Genomic DNA, 10647 nt, shown 5'->3' on the forward strand with positions numbered 1-10647 from the left:
AGGCGTAGAGGTTTGTTGCCATTTGTTTGGTATGGATCTGAGGAAGATTGGGGAAGAAGTGCTTCTGGGGGGCGAGATGAACGGGAGCAGTTTTGAGGATAGAGACGGTGTGGGTCCCAATGAGGTGCAGCCTCAGGCTGATGCATTGGGGTATTAAAAATCAAACCAAGCGCCTCATACTTTTTCACCTACGTGGATGGACGGGGCAGCAGCTAGGTGTTGCCCCCATTGTACATGCCCTCATGCAGAAGTTTCAACTATATATACCTCAGAACCTTCTGTCTCGTTGCTAGCTTTAGTGCAGGTTTTTTTTTAGAAAAGGAGGATGACCCCGGCCTTTTCATCTGGAAGATGCATGCAGTCACTTTATTGATTATTTTTGAGGACCTTACAAAGTATTACAACAATATGTCTGAATCCGCCATCTTGGCAACATATGCCACTACTTCTATTCATATGATGAAGGGATGCTAGCTGGGCCAAATACCCAGACGACTCACCTAAATCTATCATCAAAAGCCGGAAGCCCCAGCCGAGCCACATACCGGGTCTGGGGCACAAACCGATCTGACGCACTCACATGTGTCGTCGCCGCCATCTTTCATAGGTCCGTCTTCAGAGCAGATATTGAGGCTTCTACCTTGTCAGGTCACTCTGCCATCGACGCCATCATGACGCCAGACAGCCACCTCCTCCCGCGCGAGTCCATCTACACGCATCGGGCGCCGAGTCTCCGTTGCGCCACGCCGCCGAGATCCGCCGTCTTCGATGTGGAGGAGGAAACACCGCTCCACCTCTGGGCGCATCGCCGGCCACCTGCCGCGATGTCGTGCAAGTCCAGCTACGAGAAAGCACGCAGGAAAAAAAAAGCGCTAGTGCAGGTGGATCTAGCTTTCTGCTTTTGGTGCATGTGGATCCAACTTTCCACTTTGGTTCATTAGCTGCCCTTAAACTAAACTATAATCAACTAACTCACAGTCACCTACATGCACAAGTTAAAGTTGTTATAATACGACAAATATTTACTTCCAAATCGCATGGAGAAATGTCTTAGCCTTCCTTTTCAGTAAATCTATCAGCTTGGATATATATGAGGCCAGTGTGTCGTGCTTGTTTATCCGCAAATCATAAGTGACAACTACTCCCTCTGTTTCAAAATACAAAAATACAGTGTAAAAAACGCTCTTATATTTCAGGATGGAGGGAGTACTTTTTGGGTTGTAAGATTTTATGTGCGGATCAAAGACGAGCTTGCTTTGACGCTGAAGGAAGTCGAATCACTATTTCCTGTGGCAACACCTGATCAACCTCCAGAGGAGGACGATAAGAATCACAGTGATACCTTGAGGAGTTTACGCCCCGTCAGTCGCTGTGGGGTTGGCTGCTGAAATGAGGGTTATCAATGGAGCAACAAGATTAACCACCATGACGTTCACAGAGGTAGTCTTGCTCTAATTGGAAATTCCAGTGCTCGTCCGAATCTACAGGTTACGTGAGAACTGAGAAGGTAATAATTTGAGATGAATGTACACGGTATGGTCAGTTCTGGCATCACCGATTGAATGGCGTAGAGCACTGGAGCCGGTGTGGTCGTTTAGGGGGACGGTGAACATTAATTCTTTGTCATGTGTCGTGAACCATCTCATTTTTCTATCTTTGTGATGGTGATTCTGCCATACAAGTTGTGTCAGGTGTGTGATGTTCATGAACGTACCACGTACTACCTCCGTCCCGAAAAACTTGTCCTATCTTGTTTCTCAATTGGATGTATCTGGCACTAACTTCACTAGTAGAAAAAGGAGCAATGGTCCAGGCCGGGTCAGCTCATTAGTCCCGGTTCAGTTCAAAATCGGGACCAATGGTGGCATTGGACCCGGTTCATGAGCCCCGGGGGCCGGCCGGGCCATGTGGGCCATTGGTCCCGGTTCGTCTGGACCTTTTGGTCCCGCTTGGTGGGACGAACCGGGACCAATGGGCCTCGCTTCTGGCCCATAATTATTGGTCCCGGTTGACGGCTTGAACCGGGACCAAAGACAGCCCATTAGTCCCGGTTCGTGCCGCCAACCGGGACTAAAGGGTTGGTCCTCGTTGCGGTCAGAGTTTAGTCCCACCTCGCCAACCGAAGGGCGCTCACACCCGTTTATAAGCCCCTCCCTCTTTGCCTTGTTGAGCTCATTTCAAAGTGAAAATAGATGCCCTTATACAGGGAATTTGACCTAAATTCATATTGAATTTCTCTGAAGTTAGTAGAAATTTATTATGAATTTAGGTTGAATTTTCTCTATAAGCGCATATATGTTCATTTTTTTAGTAAAGTTAATCACAACTATTTTTTCTTCTATTTATTTCTGAGTAGTTTTTTATATAGTTTTTTTCTTTTCTGCTATATTTATTTTTTTCTATTTATTTCTGAGTTGTAATAAGTCATTAAAAATAAAAAAGAGGCACAATTCTCGTTAATTAGCTTCAAGCCTTTCGGAATAGTGTAAACTGCACTGCACATAGCTCCGTGCAGTCTACCCTATTCCTCAAGGCTTAAAGCTAAGCAACGTGCAAGTTAGCATTGAGCCTCTTCTGCATCGTCTCTGCACTCGGGGCTTATAAACCGCTGCGAGTGCCTCTCGCTGGCGAGGTGGGACTAAAAAACAGCTGCAGAAAGAATCAACTAAAAAACTCTTTTACCGGTTCATGCCACGAACCGGTACTAAAAGGTGCTCGTGGGGCACCAGCCTTAAAACCTGTACCAAATAAAATGCCTTTGTAACAGCCTTAGAACTGGTACTGAAGGAATCAACTAAAAAGCTTTTATAAACCTCTAGTATTATTGAAACTAAAATTATATAGAATTTTGTTACAAACTTTAATAGCAAAAAAATTATCATAAAGAAAATAAATAAGTAATTAGAATTCTGTTCAAAACATTAAAAGCAAAAAGAATTATCATAAAATAAAATAAATAAGTAATTAGAAATCTGTTCAAAACATTAAAAGCAAAAAGAATTATCATAAAAGAAAATAAATAAGCAATTAGAATTTTACTACAAACTTTAGTAGAAAAAAGAATTATCATAAAAGAAAATAAATAAGTAATTAGAATTCTGTTCAAAACATTAAAAACAAAAAGAATTATCATATAAAAACATAAATAAGTAATTAGAATTAATCTGAGCTAAAAGAAAAAAAATAAAAAAACAAAAATCAAAAGAAAATAAATAATTCAAAGCAAAAAATAAAATAAATAAAATAAAAAAGTGCCACCTAAAGGGCTACCATGGCCTGAATACGACTAGAAACCCAACAATGGGCCAGGATTCAGGCTCACAATAGGCCCAATAGGCCCACAGGCACATATAGTGCGTTTAGGCCCGTAAGCCTGCATTTGAGAGGAGCTCGAGAGGGCAGCCGGACTGGGGCTTATAAACCACTCTCGAGCTCCCTCAGCTAGCGAGGTGGGACTAAACTTTCGTGCCGCGACGCGGGCAGCACAGGGCCTTTAGTCCCGGTTGGTGGCACCAACCGGGACTAAAGTGGTGCATTGGTACCGGTTCGTGCCATGAACCGGTACCAATGCCCCCCTTTAGTCCCGGTTGGTGCCTCCAACCGGGACCAAAGCCCTCTGCTTCCCGCCCTTTGGACTGCTGAAAAGAGGCCGTTGGTCCCGGTTGGTGGCTCCAACCGGGACTAAAGGGGTGCTTTAGTCCCGGTTAGTGCCACGAACCGGGACCAATGCCGTTGCTGTATAAGTAGCACTTAGGAAAATTTCAGAACCGCCCATCCCCACTTCAATCTCTTCTCCTGCTCTCCCTCGACGGCGGCGAATCCATCCCCGGCCTGCGCCGCCCCGTCCCGCACCACCCCGACGCCGTCTCCGCGCCGCCCCGTCCCGCGCCGCCCCGACGCCGTCTCCGCGCCGCCCCGTCCCGCGGCTCCCCGACGTCGTCTCCGCGTCGTCCCGATGCCGTCGTCGCCCCGGCCGCCCCGCGCCGCACCTCGCCGTCGCCATCGCCGTCGTCGTCGCCGTCGCCGTGAGCAACTAATTTAATTTGACGTTAGTAGTAGTTAATTTAAATGTGTAGTTAATTTTGTTAGATTTTTTTAGATTTTTTTGTAGTTCATAGATTTTTTTGTTAGATGTGTAGTAATTTAGATGTGTAGTTTATAGATTTTTGTGTTAGATTTTTTTTCATATTGTGTAATTAATTTGTTCATATAATTGTGTTAGTTTTTTTTTGTTAATAATTTTTTTTGGTGATATTATTGTTGAATATGCATGTTTGTATGTTCATATATATGCAAAGATCGAATATGTCAAATTTTTATGATTTTTTTTGTTCATAGAATTTGTATGATTTTTTTTCTGTTGTAATTTTGTTCATAGAATTTTAATGATTTTTTTGTCCATAGTATTTTCTTTGTCAACTTATTGTGTATGTATAGGAAAACTGTGAATGATATAACTCATTTATGAATATGTTCATATTTAGAATAGAGGAAAAATGAAAAAAATAAGAAGAGAAAGTGTTTATAGTTAGAAAAATAATAGAACTATAGTTAAACTAGTTTATTTTTAGTAAGTACTACTTTTTATAGTAAGTGCTTAGTACTTGAACTAGTTGATTTAATTAATAAAACTACTTTTTTAACTATATATAGAAGTAGTTCCCGCATCGACGTCGGCGATGCCTATCCCGCATCCGCGTTGTCGTCGACTCAGCGGTGGAGGCCTGCTTGATCAGGGCCATGTTCGGGACTGGGCTCCGCCGGGCTGGTATTGGGAGGTGCTACCTTCCGAGGGACGTAGGTTGGTGAGAAGGCAGCCCGTTGTTGACCCGATCTTTGTTTGGTGGCGGTCGCGTGGGCCAGTGACGGTGCCGAGGCTTTCGGACACCGCGGAGGTGGTACGTCATCGTGTCAGCGAGGAGGACGAGCACGTCCGTCGCTATATGATTGCATTGGAGGGCAGGTTCGACAATACCTGGCAGATTCTTCAGGGATCTCACTAGAGCTATGATCCTGTGATGGTTCCTTATCTTTGGGTGTCCACCGCCCGCGATGGTACCCGTCGGGCGCTACGGTTCTAGTTGTATTAATGATGCTATATTAGTGATAATATTTGACGATGTACGGACACCAAGAGATGATGTACTTTTGCTTATAATTGAATGCATGCTAATTTGAATACTACTTTATTTTATGATTTTGTTTTGCTTATTTTATGATTTGGTTTTGCTTATTGAATGCTCATATTAGAAAAGTTCTCCTTCATTCCTGTGTGCTAGACAATTTGGTGTAATAATGCACTAGGGAATGAAAGGAGGAGCTATGTACCATCACCAATAGTCAACCCGTGATTAATAATAATGATCTAGTTTAATATTTGAATTATGAACATAGGCCAGAAATGTCGTACTCGGGCGACGAAAACCGCCCGGGGGAGTGCGACTAGTGCCACGACGACCGAGGTATGTGCGACAGGTTCATTGAGCTGGACGAAGATCGGGGCTTCAGCATTAAGCTCGAGGAGACCTTCGATGTTCATACGGTACACAACGACGACAATAGTTTTTTTCGTAATTAAGCACGACTTCAACTATTTTAACATGTATTTTTCATCTTTTCCAATTCGACTAGCTTATCCCATGCTTGCAAGACGCTATGTCTTGGAGAGGATGAGTTTTGAAGACCATGAAAGTATGGAAACCAAAAAAATTCTCCTAAGGACCCATCATGGTGTGGATTTTCAAGTAAAGCTGTACAATGCTGAGAGTGTAACCCATTTTGGTTGCAAAAATTGGGAAACACTTTGCAAGATGTACGGTTTTGATGAGGGTATGCTTGTCACCATGGATCTTGGTGATCCTACAATCGAGCAAGACAGACCTTCGATTTGGGTCCTTGTGGATACACCTCCAATTCTTCCCCCATGTGAGCTTAACATAGTTAATTATTAAGTAATTTATATTATTTATTTCAAAATAGTTGACATCTTATTTCCATTAACAGCTTATTTTTATTCTTCAAAGAATGTGCGGAAGATGGTAGACAAAACCCACTACACCGATGGCTCCGAATTAACTTATAGGGAGAAAAATCATCTGATCACATTTTGTACTGATCTTGAGAATTACAATGTCTACAATCGAATTCCTCAATATTATGGTCAATACGTGCCACTAGTACACGTGTTGAACTACGGTAACTACCATGGAGATACCCTGGTAAGATTTTTTACTATTATGACATCCGTGCATCTTTTTGCACACTTCTAAATCTAGTACATCATTGCTAACTACGAAGTTATTACTATGTTTTTCAACAGATAATTTCGAATGATTGTGTGCCTCATCTGATGTATACGCACGGTAGCCTTCATGTTTTGAACATACAACTAGGTCTTCCTACGAATCTGAACTGTTCATACCGGGTTTCTAAAAGAAGTGGAGACATGACAATCAAAGAATGGAAAAAATATATGAACAGTCGTAAGGAGCTTCTTGGAAGCAAAAGGCAGCGAAGCACAAGAATTGGAGACAGGATGATCTTCATTCTTCATAATGGAGAGTCAAGGTCTATATTATTTTATGCTATTTTACCTTAAGAGTGTTTAGGTCCTACCTGATACTGATGATCATGTGCTAAGAACAATTATGTAGGGTTGGGTTCGATGACTATGAGGATGATGATCGTATGACTTATTATTAATAACGAGTAGAAGTTGTATGATGGTGCATGATTAGTAGGACTTGTTATTATATGTGATGATGTATGATGCGAGCATGCATGGGTTATTATATCGGCGGGTGAAATGAGCATAGCAACAACGTTGGTAAACCAAGGACGAAGATATAAGAGAGGACACTTCTCTCTATTAGCTAGCTAATAACAACCTAAAAATAACCCCCAAAACCCCTAAAGCAGCCACTTTTTTTAAAAAAAAAAGAAAAACATCGCCTTTTGGTCCCGGTTGGTGCCACCAACCAGGACCAAAGGTCCCCCCTGCCTGGGCTCAGCGCACCGGCCACGTGAAGGACCATCTGTCCCGGTTCGTGTTAGAACCGGGACTAAAGGGGGGAGGCATTAGTAACGACCCTTTAGTCCCGATTCATGAACCGGGACTAAAGGCCCTTACAAACCGGGACAAATGCTCTGTTTTCTACTAGTGCTTGATGCTAGATATATCCATTTGAGAGACAAGCTTTTTCGGACGGAGGGAGTACAGTGTATATTGTTTCAGAACTAACGCAGGCAGCATGTACAGTTTGTGTCACTGATGGCGTATTTTAAGAAGCACCCTGGGTACGCCCACTTTGTGACTGCGGCTGTCGACTTGCGTCGGGTATTCGGCTGTGCAAGTGGACACGGCAGATGGGCAACATGTTTTCTTTTGCCTCCCGGATATGGAGTATCTAATCTCGAGCACAATGCACCCGCATAACAATCAGCTGGCTCTCCCTCCGCGCGTAGTTGTTTTCCGTGGGCTAGCCGTCCGTAAGTGTAGCATCGTTGCCCGCATAAACAGTAACTCCTGAAACAATAAAAAAGTAAAAAAATCTTTTTTTGTTTGTTTGTATGAACACCAATTGAAGTTCTAACATCCTGCAAAATTTCACTTTGAAAAGACAGCCGTGGAGGCCCGTACAAAAAACAATATTGGGGATTCTGCATTTTGGAGCACTCATTTTTGCTTTTTTGGCACACACCTCTATGGATGATTATTCGGGGCGAAATTTTGTAGCATGTTAGAAAACTTGTCGATGTTCATCCAGAAAAAAAAATCAGTTTTTAAATTATTTTCTTACTATTATTTTTTGAGAATTTACTTGTAGTATTTTTGCGGGTGCATTTGAGCTTGAGATTGTAGGTACTCCCCTGCTGATACGCAAGCAGTTTGCTGTGTTGGAAGATGCTCCGTTCCTCCCCCTTGGACGATTGCTGGGCGAGAGGGCACAGTGCACCGCACAACAGCAGATTATTTAAATGTCTTCCCGAGTGATCAGTTTGCTAGTTATAGGCGTTCCGCTTTTACTATATTTTCCTTGGTGAGCATTGCGACTTCTGTGGCCTGTAAGAAAAGTGGCATCCATCAATTGGCCCTTTACTTTTTTTATGGAGGAAAATTGGCCCTTTACCGTAAAAAATAATGGTAGATTAATCGTAGTGCTAACATCATGACTGTGCAAACCATTTGTGCCGGATAGAGGCGGCGGTGCCAGTGCCATGCATGGCCCCACGACCATGCATGCATGAGAGGGACCGGTGAGCTCACCCGGCTGAGTCACGCCGATGACGCCCCGGCGTCGCCTTCCTAGCCGGGGGCCGCACGCGCTCGCCTCCTTGTTCCTCGCCACTTCCTCTTACTTTTCCCCCCACCTTCCCACTGCGCGCCGAGCACGCCGATAAAAACTGCGGCACGCTAACCCTACCGACTCTACTCCGCAGCACCACCAGCAGCAGCTTCGCCTGCTCTCCCTGTGGTTGTCATGGCGTCCTCCGGCGGCGGGCGCTCACCTGCGGCGGTGGTCTTAGACGACCTTGTGGATGTTCGCGACCGCGTGGCGATGCTGCAGACCGTGCTGCAGGAGTCTTCGCCTGGGGCGACCGTGGAGGCCGGGGAGCTGGTGGAGGGGATGATGGCCAAGCTGTCGAGCGCCCTGTCGGTTCTCGGCACCGGTGATGGTGGCGTGGCGTCTTCGTCGGGGCCAGGTCGAGGACCGGGCGGGAGGAGGAAGAGGTCGGGCACTGCGTCGTCCGGGCCGCACCGCCGGAGCAGCTCGAGGAGAAGGTGAAGAGACTCTAGAACCCTTTATTAGCCGTATATACCGGTATACGTGCAACTAGCTTCAACATCCACTTTTGCAAATTGTACTATTAATTTTGGCGGCCTAGTGGGGGAACTTTAAGCGCCAATGATCAGGGGACGACTTGTGATGGCCAATTCCTGTGTTATCAGATTGAAAACATCAAAAGTAGATATGCCACTAATATTAGCTACTTGGGCATGCATGGGTACATCAAATCAAATACTCTATATAGTTGCTAATTAATTATGTTTGTTACTCATGGCAGGATGAAGAGCCCTCTAATCAGGACGGTCACCGCTACGACGCTCACAGATGGCAAGTCATGGAGGAAGTACGGGCAGAAACAGATAAACGACTCTACTAACCCGAGGTACACCATTTCAATATGTCCGAACTGTCCAAATATAAGTAAAGAGTGATTACTGAATCACTAATATTGAAGCTAGCTAGCCAAGCACACTTGCCAACTGGTCAATTAACTAGTTGCATACTTGCTAGTTGAGCTTTTTTATTTTATCCTTTTAAGGGGAAGTTGAGCTTTTCCATTGATCAAATGCATGCATGCATGCATGCATATGGTACTTATCGCTCCCTAAGTCCCTATATATAGCACCAGTTGTTGTATTGGGGTATTATTGGAGACCTAGTAGACTTGTAGCTAGCTCACATATGTAGGATTATCACTAATTTGCATATATGTGCATATGTATGCAGGAGCTACTACAGGTGCACGCATTTGCCAGATAAGGGCTGCAAGGCCAAGAGGCACGTCCACGTATCCGAGTCCAACCCGTCGGAGTACACCATCGACTACTATGGCCAGCACACCTGCAGGGATCCCTCCACATTTCCATCACTCATCGTCCAAGGGGCCGCCGACGCTGCCCCGCCGCCGGACTGTGCAAACCTCATCAGCTTCGCGCCCATCAATGGAGCCAACCGCGCTTTCACTGCCAGCACGAGCACGAGCGCTTTTTCTCATCATCTCATGAAAGAAGCGGCTGATCATCATCCTATGCTCTTCTCCCGCTTCTCCAACCACAGCTCCTCTCCGCCAGCTCAGGAGGGCGTGTCCAGCGACTCACCGTCGCCGGCTTGCCACAGCAAGTACATGCAGTACGCCGGCGGGCAGTTCATCAACGTTACTGGCATAAGGACATCGCCGTTGACTGTGGGATCAGCGCCGGCGGAGTACTGGCCGGTGGTGGAGGTCACCGGCGTCGACAGTGCTGTCGCAGGCATGGACAGCTTCCCTTCCTCCCCGAGCAGCCTCGGGTTCATGTCGGGCTCGTTGGAGGGATCATTTGGCAATAACGTTTACGACGACGACCTGTTCAGCTTTGATTCCTGACCATAACAAGGGCTTGCGCAGTTTGCACGGGCCGAGTAACGATAGTACGGTGTACTGTCTATGTATGAGTATATTGGGCATGTGTGGAACTGTGGATATGAACAGAAAGATAGCTATCTAGTAATCTGTACTATATTGGCATGTCAAGTGTAAATATATATGTAAGTTTGCCTGTACGACCTTAAATTATGGGTTTGTAAATGTTGATTTATGTAAACATATTTTTTTTGGAAAATAGAAGCTTTCATTACCTGACCACTGCATAAAAAAAATGCTTACAACTCAACATCATTACATCGTTTATTACAAGCACATGAACCAAACTAGGACACAAAATCCTCAGTAAGTCACTTTGATCTTTTGGCGCCAAGCCCCTCAGCTATTTGTTGTGGTATAGAGCATTAGAGCCCATGATCACAACCAACTAATGCACATGAGTACTACCTGCATGTAAGGTTGAACCTTTTGTGTTGTAAAAACTTTATAATTCTCTTT

At 44.8% G+C, this 10647-nt stretch overlaps 1 protein-coding gene across 1 annotated transcript; it reads left to right on the top strand.

Annotated features, from left to right (window-relative positions):
• The first annotated feature begins 8447 nt into the window (after nucleotides 1-8447).
• LOC123040620 (WRKY transcription factor SUSIBA2) lies at nucleotides 8448-10331 on the top strand. Its single transcript, XM_044463410.1, has 3 exons — nucleotides 8448-8782; nucleotides 9067-9171; nucleotides 9516-10331. The coding sequence occupies exons 1-3, from the start codon at nucleotides 8481-8483 to the stop codon at nucleotides 10150-10152; spliced, it is 1044 nt and encodes a 347-aa protein (XP_044319345.1). The 5' UTR covers nucleotides 8448-8480; the 3' UTR covers nucleotides 10153-10331.
• Nucleotides 10332-10647: the final 316 nt, after the last annotated feature.

Source organism: Triticum aestivum, chromosome 2B (genome assembly GCF_018294505.1).
Source record: "Triticum aestivum cultivar Chinese Spring chromosome 2B, IWGSC CS RefSeq v2.1, whole genome shotgun sequence".
Taxonomy (NCBI): domain Eukaryota; kingdom Viridiplantae; phylum Streptophyta; class Magnoliopsida; order Poales; family Poaceae; genus Triticum; species Triticum aestivum.

Excerpts from the sequence above, each read along its gene's own strand:
- LOC123040620 (XM_044463410.1), top strand. The coding sequence starts at position 8,481 with ATGGCGTCCTCCGGCGGCGGGCGCTCACCTGCGGCGGTGGTCTTAGAC. Across the intron at positions 8,783-9,066 it reads CGGAGCAGCTCGAGGAGAAG|GATGAAGAGCCCTCTAATCA; the intron begins GTGAAGAGACTC and ends TACTCATGGCAG. Across the intron at positions 9,172-9,515 it reads AACGACTCTACTAACCCGAG|GAGCTACTACAGGTGCACGC; the intron begins GTACACCATTTC and ends ATATGTATGCAG.